Source organism: Bombyx mori, chromosome 24 (assembly GCF_030269925.1).
Source record: "Bombyx mori chromosome 24, ASM3026992v2".
Classification (NCBI taxonomy): Eukaryota; Metazoa; Arthropoda; class Insecta; order Lepidoptera; family Bombycidae; genus Bombyx; species Bombyx mori.
The window spans coordinates 16,976,000-16,993,221 of record NC_085130.1 but is presented as its reverse complement, the minus strand read 5'-3'; the positions used below and the strand labels follow the sequence as shown (position 1 = coordinate 16,993,221).

Sequence of the window (17,222 nt, the reverse complement as noted above, 5' to 3'; positions counted from 1 at the left end):
TTTTGGTATATGAATGGTTACATAATGAATAAACTTGTTTCAATTATTTTACATTAAACATGTGACAGAATTTATGACCTGACTAGGTATAATAAGCTCAAAAGATTATTAAAATAAATAATAAGTAATATAATATAAAAATAAGTAGTAATATATTTGAATTTGAAGTCGCGGTGGCCTAAGATGTGATAAGACGTCCGGTGCATACGTATCAAGTGATGTATCGGTGTTCGAATCCCACAGGCGGGTACCTATTTTTCTAATGAAATACGTTCCTGACAAATGTTCATGATTGACTTCTAAAGTTAAAGTTGTTATAACTCAACACTGCAATTCGTTATTTTATAACTTAATTTTATTAATTGGTCGAGTATCATTTCGTCCTATCCCGTGTACAAGTGTACGAAAATCAAATAAAATGAATTGAACAAATCAAAACCTACCATTTAGGCAGAAGGTTGTTTTATCTTAATTAACCCAACACCGGCGGAGTTGTCTTATCTCATCATATCTAAGTTAGTTTCAATTCACTTGTGCCCTTTTACTTTTTAAAGCAATAGACATGGCTTTTATTTTTCTATTAATAGTGTACGGGCTGTATTCCCTACGCTTATCTGACGACGAAAAAAAACGTTTCAAACACAAAAATGCCGAATGTCAAATTTGAAAATAATTGACATTTTGACATTTAAATTTCATACAAATCGAAGGCGATTTTCGAGAGATTCTTTATTATTACATGAATTTGTTTTGTGCGAATACATGGTGATTAACATTTAACAAGCTAAAGAACTCGTCACAGGATATTTTAGCGTACGTTTTAATTATAATAACCATGTCTGATAGGCTTCAAAATACGTGCAAAACTTCCAATGAGGCTGTAATTAATGACATCACAAGGGATTTGGAAACATCGCTCAATACTAACGAAAATACTGAAGGATATGTCATTCAGCCTGGTACTAGTGAGGAACAATGCTTTTCTACAGAAACAGCGAAAAATCATACAGGTAATTACAATATTATTGTTACGTACGGTACGTAATATCGTTCGGGTGTTGTCACGTCAAAAATCTATCCGTGTCTCATAAAAAAAATTATACGATAGTCGCTCTGAGCATGATTTGAGTTGTATTGATTGAACTACAGACAGCCGACCATGAAAACTAATTAATAGAAAAACATTGAAGGCTACAATCGTTAAATTCTGCTCACTGTTCACTTCTGAACATTTAATAAACTTATCGTCATCTTAAGATTAAGAGGACTGGGAAAAGTACTGCTTATTAGGATCGGAGATTCGGGTATAGTCTTGCCAATTTTTTTTATTCAGATTTATGTGGAGGTTTACGGTTTAGAACACTTGATAGATGAATTTTTCAAAATAAATCTATTCTAATAGGCACATATACAAAATACATTAACAGACGTGACATTGTAAGTACGACAGTTAAAATTGTTTATTTTCGTATACTTTATTTTATAGTCAACAAAACTGCATATGTGTGTATATATGTTATATAATTCAGAATGGCAGGGCTGATTTTATTAGAAATGATCAGGATATCAACAGGACACCATCTGGCCTTCTAATCTTTATCTAACTCTGGTCTTCTTAATATTAGCAATCTTCATCGGCTCATTCTTTTCACGAAAACATAAAATTCAATTTTATTTGTATAATTTATTGCAGAACTACCCAAAGATGCAGAATTCGACGCTGACCATAACGCATCAGACAACGAAGATGACAAAGAAAGCGATACAGATTCTATAGATGAAGAACATCTAAAAGATGACGAGGTAGCACTAACGGATGACCAGAAAGCAGAAAGGCTGATCATGGCCGAGGAATTGAAACAGGCCGGAAACAATTCTTACAAATGTGGAGAGTATGAGAGAAGTGTAGAGAAATACACCGAAGGTTAGTGTTATTAGTTAAAAAGAGATAGTAGTAGTCAAGTCTCATAGTCGAGTCATAGTAGTAGTCAAGATTTTAGTAAAAATAAAGTTCTCTGTATTATTGTTTTTTATTAAATTGAAAATATTCTTCATTTTTATTAAATTGAAAAAGAGTCCTATGAGCTTACCTACATATTCAGTGAAGCTAGTCCAAATAAGTCTCAGTTTTTACCTTAGCACAATTTTTGCCCCACCCTTTCAAACCAAAACGCATTACTGTCTCACAGCCAAAATGAAATGGGCAGGGTGGTTGTACCTACCCGTGCGGACCCACAAGACGTCCTACCTACCAGTAATTACGCAAATTAAAATTTTTGCCTATTCGTTTTTTATTACACAACGGTATTCCTTCACCTTGGAAGTCATTCATCAACATTTTTACAGTAGGTATTTAAAAAAAAAGGGTGCGCGTACTTATGTACGCACGTAAGAAGTTATACTTTATTTTTATTATAATTTTTTTTTTAAATATTAAATAATTCATAATTAATATTTAACGTTAATAATTTATAATATTTAGTATGACTTAGATTAAATAATAATTTTGTCATTTATATTACTAAATAATACATACGGATAGTTAACCTCAATTGTATTGGAGCACTTACGAAGGTTGATGAGCACAGTTTTTTCACAAATATTTTCTAATATTAATTAGTATTGATTTAAATATTCAATTTAAATCACTTCTGATTATAATTCAGATGCACATATAAAATTCGCAATTGTATAATGAAAACAAAATGAAAACACGTGTTTTAAATGTAGAAACTGTAGAAATGGATAAATTTTAATATTATAGATATAAATACACAGTGAACAGAGGCGGCGTGCGTGCCAACATGTGCCACTAACAGAGGTTCCATTTCTGTTTTGTTGGTAGCATTTTTTACGAGTGTACATGCGCGAAAATTCACCTGCGGCTATATTCAGACTCGCCAAGTTACGTCGGTCGTTTTGTAATGACTGATGTAGTGGGCAACTTCATTTCTGTTAATTTTGTGTCACGGTGCGCGCGCATCGTAAAATTTCACCCTCATAAATTTTTCATAACGCGCCTAAAGAAGTATAACTTCAAAAAAATTGCCTGCCTGGGGGATTCGAACGCTGATACAGTCGTATCGAGATACGTATGCACCGGGCGTCTTATCCTTTAGACCACGACATCTTTGAAATACTATTTCACTATTTCAGGTTTGAGATTATGTCCTCTTCAATTCGACAAAGTACGTGCGATTCTATATTGCAACAGGAGTGCGGCTAGGATGAAATTGAAAAAGTATCAAAAGTCAATCAAGGACTGCACTAAAGCACTGGAACTCGATGACAAATATGTCAAAGCGTACTTAAGGTGAGATCGATCGAGAAAAGTATTCGAGTTGGAATGAATAGTACATTGTACATCATCCGGGGGAAAAGTAGGACATTTCCTCGCACGTGTAAAATCACAAACACGCGGGATGAGATGTCCTACTTTTTTCCCGCGGTGCACATACTATTTTTTCTCATACCAGGAGCTACTCATTCAAAAAAAAATTTAACTGTTTTTTTTATTTTTAAATAAACTACTACTAATTGAATAAGAACTGTCTGATGAACTCATCTTGGTTTAATACTTCACTATAAAATTTTATTGCCTTTTGTTTATTTCACTTTTACACTAAACACAATATTGCAAATTACCCGAGCACAATAATGGCGGAGAATTTTAGGTGCGTGAGAGCAGACGTAGACACTAAGGCGCATGCGCACTTGTCAGTACCCAGGGAGAACAAGTTACACTTCCCTGTACAGTGGGAGGAAAAGTTACACTTTCTTCCCTGTACAGCGGGAGGAAAACCGAACTTTCGGCGTAGGTAGGAGAAAAAGAAACCTACCCACTTTTAGAGATATTTACATTACATTACAATTACATTCTTCTTAAAAAGTAACAGTTAAATTAAAACCTTTCTAAGAAGTTTAATTCAGCTTAAGTAGCTTTTTGCATAATTGTGATTCGCTGCAATAATCATAGAATATAGTCTGGAGTACCCAAGTTATATTACTTTATGCTAAGCCTTTTTCCAATTTTGGTACCCCAAACTTCTTGATTGAAACACTATAATCGTTTTTACCATCGCACCGTCCGCCACTGGAGTAGAGTTCATCCATACTACCTGAAGCCACTGCGGTCATCCACAGTGCGTTTCCAGAGGTCTTTTTTGCCACGTACCATCCGGCTATGGAATGAGCTCCCCTCCACGGTGTTTCCCGAGCGCTATGACATGTACTTCTTCAAACGAGGCTTGTGGAGAGTATTAAGCAGTAGGCAGCGGCTTGGCTCTGCTCCTGGCATTGCTGAAGTCCATGGGCGACGGTAACCACTTACCATCAGGTGGGCCGTACGCTCGTCTGCCTACAAAGGCAATAAAAAAAAAAATCATTTAAAACAACTTCATGATAAATATTATTATTATAATTAGGAAATAAAGCATCCTTCTTTTTCTATCTTATAGGAAAACTAAACATTTTGATTAGAAACTGTTCAAATGGTAACAAAAAATACTCTGTACCGCTAAAAACAATTTAATTTATTATTAAATTATTATTTTTCGCAATTTTTACTTTCTCAAGATGTTGTTTAATTTATGATCTACATAGAAAAACATAAATTTGTAATACAGTCTCCGTGTTTCTTTATGATTTTCACTCATTTTCGAGTAACAAAATAAGAACATTTATTTCGTCCTTAACTAATATTTTATAGGTTTTTTTTTGGATAAAAACTCTATTAAAACAAGAAACCATTCAGAAATTCAGAATCTGTCTAGATTTAGCTTGCTGTATTTAACATAATATGTCAAATATAAATATTATATTTTAAGACGATTATTTATTTATTTATTGCTTAGATGGGTGAGCTCACAGCCCACCTGGTGTTAAGTGGTTACTGGAGTATGTAACGGAATCTTTGAACATGATTTTTAGTCCGCACGGGTAGGTACCACCACCCTGCCTATTTCTACCGTGAAGCAGTAATGCGTTTCGGTTTGAAGGGTGGAAGATTTAATAAAATCAATATTTTTTTACCCACAGGCGTGCCTCGTCCAACGAGCTATTGGAAAAGTATCAAGACGCCTTGAGCGATTATGAGAAGGCTCTAGAATTGGACCCGTCTTTGGAGGAGACCAGGAAAGCCGTGGTCCGCCTGAAGCCGATCGTGGAAGCCAAGAATGAGGAAATGAAGAAAGAGATGCTGGGGAAACTGAAGGATCTGGGGAACATGATACTGAAGCCGTTCGGTCTGTCCACGGAGAACTTTAATATGGAACAGGACCCGGAGACGAAAGGATACAAAATTAATTTTAAGCAATAAAACCGTGTTGGATGTTTTTGTGTTTTTATTTTTACTAGTGGTCGCCGCAGTAGTCGAAATTCGATTATAATTAATTGAAGTTATAAGTTTGAACATTATGGTTCTATTGTCAAAGACTTATTATACTTCTATAATGAAAGATTTTGCCAAGACTACACTATAGACAAATAATATTAAAGGCAAACAATATTAATCTATTCTCAATTTGACCACAGGCTTTAAGCAATAACAAAAGTATGACATTAAACAAAGAGATATAATGTTGTGTCAAATATATAGTAGTCTGAGATTTTTTTTATTTTATTGATTTATTGTATTATTTATGCAAAAAAATATAGCATTCTGCACTGCCTCTCTATATTCTCTATAAGTGTGGAAAATTTCATACTCCTCCGTCCGCGCAATTTTCGTAAAAAGGTACAAAGTTTTTGCTTCACGTATATTCGCCCACCTTGAGATATAAGTTGTAAGGTCTCAGTATAGTTACAATAGCTACCCAAACCTTTCAAATCGAAACGCATTACTTCTTCACGGTAGAAACAGGCAGGATGGTGGTACCTACCCGTGCGGACTCAGAATACGTCTTACCACCAGTAATTACGCAAATCATAATTTTGCGGATTTGTTTATTATTATACACGATATTATTCCTTCACCGTGGAAGACAATCGTGAACATTTGCTAAGTGTACGTATTTTATTAGAAAAATTGGTACCCGCCTGCGGGATTCGAACGCGGGTGCATCGCTACATACGAATGCACCGGACGTCTTATCCTTTAGGCCACGAAGACTGTACAATGACTAACGAACAATACTAGACAAGATACTATTCGGGGTCCGAATGTTTTTTTCTCCCGTTTTTGTTTTCGGTATCCATAACACAGATAGCTAAGCTTAGTTTGAACTTTTAACAATTACATTATTGTTTAATAAAGCTTGTGACAGACAAACAGAGATCGTAGTGTAGCTTCGTGCTCCCTGTGGATTATTTGCTTAATACCATGAAAACTTTCATGTTACGATTGAAATATTATAAAAAAAAAAACAGTCCACGTCATTTCAAATTCAGAAATTGTCAGTTAAATGTCTTTTTAATGTTTAAGAAATTTTAATTCAGTGTTATTTTCAAAACAAAATATTAACAAATTTATTTTGCTATGATGCTTATTTGAGAAGCTGTTTTATTTTGTAACAAATTTACAGAGGTAAAGAAGTGATGATTCATTCGTGTGGTGCTGGATTTTGTAGACTTTGTTTCACCAACCAACTTTCGTACACAAACAAACACAGATCTGATCAAAATTTTGGCCTCTAGTCCTATACTACACTACTGTAGACACAGTCCTCTGCAGGTCTGTACTGATCCCGAGCTCTTTTCGTACACAAACAGACACAGATCCGACCTACATCTAGCCGAGAGTCCTATACTACACTACTGTAGACACAGTCCCCTGCAGCTCTGTACTGATCCCGAGCTCTTCTCGTACACAAACAGACACAGATCCGACCTACATCTAGCCGAGAGTCCTATACTACACTACTGTAGACACAGTCCTCTGCAGGTCTGTACTAATCCCGAGCTCTTTTCGTACACAAACAGACACAGATCCGACCTACATCTAGCCGAGAGTCCTATACTACACTACTGTAGACACAGTCCTCTGCAGCTCTGTACTGATCCCGAGCTCTTCTCGTACACAAACAGACACAGATCCGACCTACATCTAGCCGAGAGTCCTATACTACACTACTGTAGACACAGTCCTCTGCAGCTCTGTACTGATCCCGAGCTCTTCTCGTACACAAACAGACACAGATCCGACCTACATCTAGCCGAGAGTCCTATACTACACTACTGTAGACACAGTCCTCTGCAGCTCTGTACTGATCCCGAGCTCTTCTCGTACACAAACAGACACAGATCCGACCTACATCTAGCCGAGAGTCCTATACTACACTACTGTAGACAGTCCTCTGCAGCTCTGTACTGATCCCGAGCTCTTCTCGTACACAAACAGACACAGATCCGACCTACATCTAGCCGAGAGTCCTATACTACACTACTGTAGACATAGTCCTTTGCAGCTCTGTACTAGTCTCTATGATTACTGAACTTATCCATAATGGCCATTCATTTTGTTGTTTTAGTTTACAATGGCAAAATGTCGACGGAGACGCAAGTGAGTGAATATTTATTATTTTATTTGTTTTTCATGCCTTATAATTCAAGATCAGTGTGCTTAGTGCGAGTTTTTTAACGTTCTCGATAGCGTAAAAGTTAACTCAAATTTGTATGGAGTTGGTACGTTTGCCGCTAGGGGCGCTGTTCTAACTGCATTCACAGAAGATCTTGAATGATAATAAATTTTATGGCCATACTAATAGCAAATTATCATTACTTTTTTTTACCTTAATTTGTTTACTCAAATTATTGTACATAAGGCAACGGATGTGCGCTTTTGTGTGCATGAATTCTGCAGCCAAAGGATCCAGTAATACAACGGAGATATTGACTTGTCAATGATATCCTTGTGTTTGTTTGCACGGCAGTTTCCGACATCTTTTAGGAGCTGTTCGAAAACATCGAAGGTCATTCTCATCTCGTATGTAAACATAAAAAAAAACGAAAGTTTGTTTTCGTCTGCTGTCTTTCAATCTTGATTTAAATCGCAACGTTTCTGGTATAATTTTTTCCCTATTATTCGCTGGTAGATTAATGGACTCAATCTCAGAGAATTTGCTAACACTAGCCTTAGCAAGAGCAATCCTTCGCTGAATCTACCAGCGGATCGGAATCGGGACCCGCTGAGAAGGTACGGTGAGAAACTAGTAGCATCTAGTAGAGTTTCCGATCCGGTGGTAGATTCTGCGAAGCACTGCTCTTGCTAGGGTCAGTGTTAGCATCACTCCGGTTTGAGCCCCGTGAGCTCACTTACTAGTTAAGGTTACGCTGAAATAGCCTCTCAGCTTAGGTATAAAAAAAAATTCCAATCTACTTATGCCGCTAATTAGACATGAGTTCTCGTGGATGGCGTAGCAACTTATTACTTATTAATAGACTTCGGTTAACTCAAAAAAGGCAAGTTAGTAAAAGGAAAATTAACTTCAAGAAAAACGTAGCTTATATATAAAGAGACATAGACAATTCCGGCATAGCTTCACCTAAAATCACTGGTAATTTATAAACATTTTTTTGTTTTCTTGTCCACAGAATGTGCAAAACGTAAGCCAATGATGATTAAGCCTATTATAATTTTGGGATTGGCACACGAAGGAATTCGGATTACAAGCTTGTGATTGATACGAAGTGTTATTTGATGAAATATGGGAAATTGCCATACAGAAGAAGCCTCACAGCCTTCACAGCCTCTTATATCAGGGCCCGTTGTCGGGTATCGAACCATGCGATTTAAAGGGGAATTAATTTAACTATATTATTTAAAATGTAGTTAGATGCAGATACTCCCACAGACACAGGCCACTGAGTTTCTCGCCGGATCTTCTCAGTGGGTCGCGTTTCCGATCCGGTGGTAGATTCTGCGAAGCACTGCTCTTGCTAGGGCCAGTGTTAGCACCACTCCGGTTTGAGCCCCGTGAGCTCGCCTAAATGTTAGGGTGAAGCTTTTTTTTTTTATTGCTTAGATGTGTGGACGAGCTCACAGCCCACCTGGTGTTAAGTGGTTACTGGAGCCCATAGACATCTACAGCGTAAATGCGCCACCCACCTCGAGATATAAATTCTAAGATCTCAGTATAGTTACAACGGCTACCCCACCCTTCGAACCGAAACGCATTACTGCTTCACGGCGGAAATAGGCGGGGTGGTGGTACCTACCCGTGCGGACTCCCAAGAGGTCCTACCAACCTCATTTTCATTATTTAATTATTTGATTTTTATTGCTTAGATGGGTGGACGAGCTTACAGCCCACCTAGTGTTAAGTGGTTACTGGAGCACATAGACATCTAAGAGGTAAATGCGCCACCCATCTTGAGAGATCAGTTCTAAGGTCTCAGTATAGTTACATCATAGTTATTCGTCTCATCACATGTCCATACCATCCCAAGCACGCACTTCTCAGCTTCTCTGTCACAGGTGCCGCTTTCTGAGACTTCCGCTAACATATTCAGTTTTTTTTTATTTGTGCGGAGCACATCTCTCCCATCACCCTCCCCCTCGGGACGCAGGACTGGCGGTCGTCGGCGCCACGACCACCAGCCCTCTCGGTCGGCAGACTGTCCGAAGCCCGCCTAGATGGCGCCGGTTAGAGTGGGTTACCCTACGGAATACCCCGCTGGGCCAGAACCAGCGTGGGTCGAGGATAGCCGGCCTTCCATCACCCGAATGCTCTTGCGTAAAACGCGTGCAGAGCAGCTTGCACGTCGTCTTCTTAGGCCCCCCTCGCCGGTCCCCAGACCGACATGTGAGGGGGACCCGAAACACTTAGAGGGCCAGGGCTTGAGAGACTTCCTCTAACATATTCATTCCGTAATCTATCCATTCTCGTTACTCCACACATCCATCGCAACATGCGCATCTTAACTTCTATTCTTTAATGACCTTACCGTATTTTAATGAGTTTGATTCTATTGTACACACACAGTTAAAACAATATAATAATTGCGAAAAGTTATAAAAATGGCGAGCTTAATTCAACAATTGAGCTATCTACCAGCTTACCGTTCTTAAAGAGGGTGAGCTTTACATAGGTGGGTAGAAAAGTACAATCTAATCAATTTACTTATTGATACAGTACACAATAACAATAATAGTAACAATAATAAATAAAAACACTAATACATAATATATCAGACTATATATGTACATACACAATTACACACATAAATAACATAAAAATATACATACACGTACATATATAATGAAATACATAAAATAAATACATATAAGTAATACTAAATCGATAGATAGTGCTCCTTCTATCTGAAACTATCAGCATGCATGAGTTAATATTGGCATGTATTTAACGCGGCGACAAACTAATCTCGTTTAGGATTTTAAAAATAATTAAAACGGGTAGCAAAAATAATGGGTTAGGCAGCTACAGTAAAATAGCATTTTAAGTATAAAGTAGCAACTTTATATTGTATTCTATTCGCTATATTCGCTTTATTTAAATTTAAATTGGCAGTGATTTTTTGGTGAAGCAACTGAATTTGTTGTTAGGCGACAACTTGGCGGCGAATATAAAGTAGAGAATAGGCCTTTATATATTATACAATGAGATTTTTTATAAAATTAACTGAGATGAGAATAAAATATGCACATAGTTATAAAAAACATACTCTTTGCGACATTTTATAAGGTCTAAATAATGCAAATTGCGGCATGCAAAAAATATTATTGGTCTATACTATTATTTTTTTTAATGGTAAACAGTAAAAGGCACAAAAGTAGAACAATTATCTTTATTTATTTATGAAACATTATAAATGAAAGAAGCTATATCAAGGTAGATAAAAAGTACTACAACTAATAAAAAAGCTATTGCAATATTAGTGCAGGCTTTGATTTAGTAGGGCGCCCACGTTTTCTTTTGGGTCCAATCGGAATCAATTTTGCCTCTAAAGGTGGAGTGGTTAGTTTTAGCCGTATGGCTAGACCCAATATATGTTTACAGATGTATATTTTAAAGAATTGAGGACACGTGCATGTGCCTTGCTTCCATCCTGCATTAGGTAATTCGGTTTTCCAAAATGCGAAGTTTTTTTCTTTGAACTCATCTAATGTATGTCATGATTCATCATATGTCATGCCCGTAGCCTTAACTTCTTCATTAGGTACTAAATATACTTTTTTATTACAATCAACAACAACAACAATTTATTATAATTAAATAAATACGATTTTTTCAATACTTTACAATTCTACAACAAAAATTCTCATATCCTAATACTTAAAATTGGGACCTGTTTTAATTTTTATAGCTGCTTGAAATTACTGCCCGAAGGTGTATTTTTATATGGAAGCCAATAGTTACTACAATACAATATTTGATATCCCACTGTTAATATTAGCTGCCAAGTCATTATTTTTAATACCTCACATATTATTTCATTTTTCCTGTTTAATATATTTACTATCTTATAGTAGCAGCCGTTATTTAGTTATTATAGATCTTGTGTTTTGTAGCTCATTATAATATAATTGTTGCTAAAATATTTAACCACTACCAAATGATTTTTTTTGGAACCATGTAGTTAATCGCCTAATAAGTTGTTAGTCGCCTCATTAATAATTTGCCGTTAATATTCTGTATGTCCGTATAAAGGCGCTGTCGCAGCCGAAGCGGTAGGTTCAAGCGATGCCGTTCGGGCGACCGTCGCTATCGAGTGAGGCAGGCGTGCTGTCGCAAGAGAAGGAGTGTTCGTTGCAGAAGCAGGAGTCGCAGACCACGGTACGTTGTGGTACTTGGGTTTAAAACGACCTAGAGCAGTGGGTAAGCTGTTAGTTTAGGTTCAGCGCATCGCGTATATGTCGGTGGTAGAGTGTCTTTTGAGTCTGCATTGATAGGTAGGTAGGAACCACCCGTTATCTTCTGCCGTGAAGCAGTAATGCGTTTCGGTTTGAAAGTTTGGCTAGTTGTTGTAGTATAAAACTGAGTCTTAGAACTTATGTCTCAAGGTGGGTGTCCGCATATATGTTGTTGATGTCTATGGGCTCCAATAACCATTTAGAATCGTTAATTAGGGGTAGGCTCACGGGTGTATTTTGAGCTGACACGGCTAGGTGCCTATCGCTGCCTATTTCCGCTGAGAATTATTGACCTCATGCCTTGAGATAGGCGGGTTAATTCATGCTGCCATGTATCCGGCAGCCTTCGTACTGTTAAAAGTGAGACCCTTTACAACTCATTTGTCAAGGTGGGTGGGGCGGCATAGGTTGTATATGTCTATGGGTCTGTTAGTGAACACTTAACATCAGGTGGGCTGTGAGCTCTTCCACCCACGTAAGCAATAAAAATAAGCCACTACCTACCTTATACCTTTTGATTGACCAAAATGAAATTCGTAACACGTGTGATTCTACGATCGCACTAAAAAGTCTCAGTGGGCTCAGTGCGAATTTTTTAACGTTCTCGATAGCGTAAAAGTTAACTCAAATTTGTACGGAGTTGGAACGTTTGCCTACGTTTACCGCTAGGGGCGCTGATCCTACTCGATACAAATTTGAGTTAACTTTTGCGCTAACGAGAACGTTAAAAAACTGCGTCTCAAAGCTCACTGTACAGGTTTACGAGGTCGCTTTTGCGTTTCCAGATACCAGTGGCGGTGTCGGTCGCGGTCTGGCTCGTTCAAGCGGTGTCGACACTGCGACCGCAAGTACCGTCTCAGGCGTCGCTCGCGCTGATCGCTTGCAGTCGGTTTGTACCTTTATTAACTCACTTTGTTTGTTTGTTAACTCTAGTTTGGTCTGTAGTAGTGGAGGCGAGAGGGAGAAAGAGATAGATAGAATGAAAGGGAGAGATAGAGCATTGTTTCACACTAAAACATGATTAATAATGAAAGTGAACAGGTAGATATAATTTGTATAATAGGCGATCTTTTCGCCAAAAGCGATTACTTCCCGGCAGCCGTTGTTGTAAAGAAATTATGAAAAAGGCATGTTGGGGTGTTCTATTATTAACAATAATCAGAGACGTCTATCAAAATAGACCGGGTCTTTAAACATTTTATTCGATAAAGCCCCCGGGTCTCCACAAACGGAGGGCCCCACAATAGAGACTTTGGAAAAAAACTCTTTCAAATTCCGACAAGTAAACACTTCCTTCTCCTTCGATATTCTTTTTTTCGTTATTTTACTTAACCCGAAAACACTAAAATATAATTTTAGATAATTCTTGTCTCCGATTATATTTATGTATGTTTGTTAAATACTAAAAGAGTGTGTGGTTTCACTATAAATAATTTATTGGAAAACTCGACTGAAAAAAATTGTTCGATTTATTTGGAAAATAATTTGGGGCCGGGGGGCCCGCTCCTCTTTTACCCCGAGGCCTCCAGACCTCTGAATGCGGCCCTGGTTGGTAACCTTCTATGTAAGCCACATCTAAGTCTCACTCAGACTTCATCGGGCGTAATATCTAACTTTATTAGCTACTATCGTGTTGTTTTCTCCTATAGTTTGTAAGGAACATTGTGTACAAACTCAGCCCTTTGTCTTGTTTAGTCGTGCGCATGTCGCAAGCCGGATTTTTTTATAATACTTGTTGTTATTTATCGTAGTTAGTAAGTAGTAGTAGTTTTATTTTTCCAACTGGAAAGGCAATAGTGTCACACCATACAGCCTGATCTTTTTTATATATATTACAGACATTTTTTTTAAATATGAACATTGATAATATGAAGTGAAATGAAGTTGATTCAGATGAATGAAATGAGATGAGATGATATGGGATGAAATAAAATCTCAGTAAAATGGTGGTCATTTACTGAGACTTTTCCAGTGGACTTTTTGGAGGATCCCGAGAAGTTACATTCAGCGGCTTTGTTTCATTTTCCCACATTTGAACATGAAGAAACACTAAATAGACAAAACATTCACACGACTTCGCTCCTCGCGTTCCCGCCAAAAAGTCCTTGTGTGCCTAAATATAAGTTCTTTGAATGTCATTGTCATCGACTTGAAGACGTCGGATTAACTTGACAATTCCTAAACGCGTCAAGGACCGGTGAAGTCACAATCATTCTATAACTTCGCTCTAATATCTTGACCAGTATTGACAGGATGAACACAAGGACGAAATTAATGTTTAGTTTGGTTTTGGCTATTTAAGCGTGTATTTTTTTAGTCTTTTATATTTCTTACTAGCTGACCCGGCAGACTTCGTAGTGCCTCAATCGATAAATAAAAGACCTAAGCTTTTGTATAAAATAAATTTAAAACAAACAAAAGGAATCCGTCCGATGGGGGACACATCAAAGGAAAAACAAAATTGTTATTTTTATTTAATTCCGAGCGTATATTTATATTTATCTGCCTTTTAAACCTTCTCTGAGTTTCCACGAATAATTCAAGACCAAAATTAGCCAAATCGGTCCAGCCGCTCTCGAGTTTTAGCGAGACTAACGAACAGCAATTCATTTTTATATATATAGATATATTAACTTTTATATTTCTCTATTTTTTCCAGAAGTTTCTGTGCTGTCCTGTGTACTTTGTGCGACTCGAAAAATGTTTGACAAATTGTGGGTGTCTAATAAATGACATTTGTAATAATTTCTATAGTTTTTTTTTTAATTATTGTTGAAGGGAATAATTGCCAACACGGCTTTTGGCAAATGGACTTTTGTTGTGGCGATATTATGATATGTACGCCCTATCACATCCTCCCGAGTCACTATCGGTATTTTATCGGTAATAGCCCCAAGCACGTCTTATTACGCGTCCTTCTGATCCACCCACGTACTCGACGAATGCGGCGAAGAGTTCAATGTGTAACCTAACCTATAAACATAACCCACTGAGTTTCACGCCAGATCTTTTCATTGGGTCACGATTTCGATCCGGTGGTAGGTTCAGCGCTACTCTTGCTAGGGCCAGTTTTAGCGAGTCTTCCCAGGTTGCACCCGTGAGCTCACCAACCAGTCCGAAAATGGCTGGAATAAATAGCCCTTTGGGTGGGGTAAAAAATGTACTACTACTTCTACTGCATAAGGCCCGTCATGACTCCCGTTTTTGCAGGTTAGCGGTAGGCAGCGGCTTGTCTCTGCCCCTAGCGTTGCTGAAGTTCATGGGCGACGGTAGCCACTCACCATTAGGTGGGTCGTGTGATCGTATACCTACAAAGGCAATAAAAAAAAAAAACTTGGACCTCTCTACGGGGCGGCGTCCCTCCGGTACACTACTCCCGAGCCATCTAAGCCTTCTCGCCTTCATCTCCCTCAGAATATTTGGCTCACCAAAAAGCCTGTCCACGTCCTTGTTTTTCCGGACGTGCCTAAAACCGTCATCTTTCTGGTCCTAGTATCTATCTCAGCACCTTTCGCTCTGTCACGAGAGGTTTTGTCTCGTATTTCTGTTTAAGCGTCCATGCTTCGCATCCATACAATAAGAACGGTCTGACTCTAAGTCTAGTCTTTTTTTTTTTTGCTTAGAAGCGTGGACGAGCTCACAGCCCACCTGTGGTTGAGTAGTTACTGGGGCCCATAGACATCTACAACGTAAATGCGCCACCCACCTTGAGATATAAGTACTAAGCTCTCAGTATAGTTACAACGGCTACCCCACCCTTCAGACCGAAGCGCATTGCTGCTTCACGGCAGAAATAGGCGGGGTCGTGGTACCTACCCGCGTGGACTCACAAGAGATCCTACCACCAGTAAAAAAGTCGATACCTTTACGTCGCTAAATCGATAGTTATTCGCCTTTAGTGCACTATTCTTATTTGAATTTTCCTACCTATTCGCTGATAGCCTAAGTCAGCTAAGGTAGCCTAGTAAGTAAGTAAAGTAAGCCTAAAGTAAGTTAGTAAAGTAAGCCTAAGGTAGCGCTATGCCAGCTACGCGCGGACGCGAGCGCACGAGAATAATACGGGCCACGCTGCGTACTTAAAATGGCGGTAGTGATTGGGGGGAAAATATCAAACGTCATTGCAGATATAAATGAAATGTCCAATTTCCGCTGAAGCTATTATTCATAAGCACGTCATTTTTGAAATATCCGTATTATTCTTAACGTGTTTAAGGTGAAGCATCACGAATTTACTTTGTATTGAAACGGATAAATATTAACCGAAATCACTAGAGCCGCGACGATTGTGTTTTTCTGTATCTATGTGAACGATTTTAGGTTGGATTCCTTTTGAATGAGTGTTCGTTGCGTGTCTTGGTTATTTGGAGGTTTAGTAGTGTGACTTTAAGGTGACAATACTGCGTTTTTTTAATTAGGACACAAGTATTGCGGCATCATTGAGCTGGATGAGAGACGTTGAAGATCATGATCAGTGGCGAGTAATCGGAGAGGCATATGTACAGCAGTGGACTGCTATAGTTTGATGATGATGACGATGATGAAGTTTGCGGCATCTTAGGTTTTAAAAAGAAGTGGATTTTTTTTATCAAGCTTTTGGAAGGTTGAGTTTACGACCAAACTGGTTTTAAAATAAATAGTTACCGGAGCTTATCATAATAGTTTATTTGTCTGCGAAAAATTTATGTGATTTAAATTCCGAGTCAGTTCCGAGGCGTGATTATACTATTTTTTTATGATTGAAGGATTACTGATGGTCCTGAGGCCTTTCCAGTTTCACCAGGACAGGTGGGCGAACAAGGGCTCAGCCAGGAGGAGTGGGATTAGCTAACAGCTGCCCGAGCGCCTCCGAAGGAGACCTATACGAGAGCAGCTGCTTCGCGAATGAATCTACTACCGGATCGGAATCGCTACCCGCTGAGAAGATCCGGCGAGAACCTCAGCGGGCTGATGTTTAGTTTGACGAGTACGGGTACCGGGGTCCCTAAGCCGGCTCCTAATGTTAGAGCTGAAAGCGTCTAATGTAAAGGTTATTGAATCTGATGGATCCGTAAGGACGTGTCTAGAACGTCGACGGTGACTGGCTCCAGCATGATCAGGATACGGGGAGTAGTCAGCCGCGGCAACGATAAGATAATTATCATGACGCAGTCTTATCGAAGTAACGTTCCGACGCTGACTTCAAGTGTTTCCGGTCTAATGTCCCGGTTCTAATGTCTTTATTGCTAGAATTCGATCTTCTCAGCTCAGTCAGATTGTTTTCGGAACCAATCATATCGATTCTCCCGATGAAAAGCAGACTCAATGAATTAATTATGGTCACACTAGTTTCAAAGTAGGGTATGATTTCACGGAGTACGTTCTTATCAGCCGATATCGGATCGATATTCATTCCGAGAATGATAAGATATTAGTG

The 17,222-nt window shown here is 38.5% G+C and overlaps 1 protein-coding gene across 5 annotated transcripts; it reads left to right on the top strand.

The window, feature by feature from the left end:
• Positions 1–624: 624 nt before the first annotated feature.
• LOC101745962 (tetratricopeptide repeat protein 1-like) lies at positions 625–14,554 on the top strand. 5 transcript variants are annotated; one of them, XM_062675903.1, is made up of 10 exons: positions 625–1,010; positions 1,694–1,924; positions 3,157–3,313; positions 5,038–6,523; positions 7,467–7,498; positions 8,031–8,131; positions 8,530–8,541; positions 11,607–11,732; positions 12,595–12,698; positions 14,469–14,554. In XM_062675903.1, the coding sequence occupies exons 1-4, from the start codon at positions 836–838 to the stop codon at positions 5,315–5,317; spliced, it is 843 nt and encodes a 280-aa protein (XP_062531887.1). In that variant the 5' UTR covers positions 625–835; the 3' UTR covers positions 5,318–6,523; positions 7,467–7,498; positions 8,031–8,131; positions 8,530–8,541; positions 11,607–11,732; positions 12,595–12,698; positions 14,469–14,554. The 5 variants fall into 5 exon arrangements, with proteins under 5 accessions (XP_062531887.1, XP_062531884.1, XP_062531886.1 ...); XM_062675900.1 differs by lacking the exon at positions 8,031–8,131; XM_062675902.1 differs by lacking the exon at positions 8,031–8,131 and having other exon boundaries at positions 8,530–8,611.
• Positions 14,555–17,222: the final 2,668 nt, after the last annotated feature.

Bases quoted from the DNA above. Each gene is read 5' to 3' on its own strand.
- LOC101745962 (XM_062675904.1), top strand. From the start codon at position 836: ATGTCTGATAGGCTTCAAAATACGTGCAAAACTTCCAATGAGGCTGTA. The intron at 1,925-3,156 runs GTTAGTGTTATT...TCACTATTTCAG, and splicing joins TGTAGAGAAATACACCGAAG to GTTTGAGATTATGTCCTCTT. The intron at 3,314-5,037 runs GTGAGATCGATC...TTTTACCCACAG, and splicing joins TATGTCAAAGCGTACTTAAG to GCGTGCCTCGTCCAACGAGC.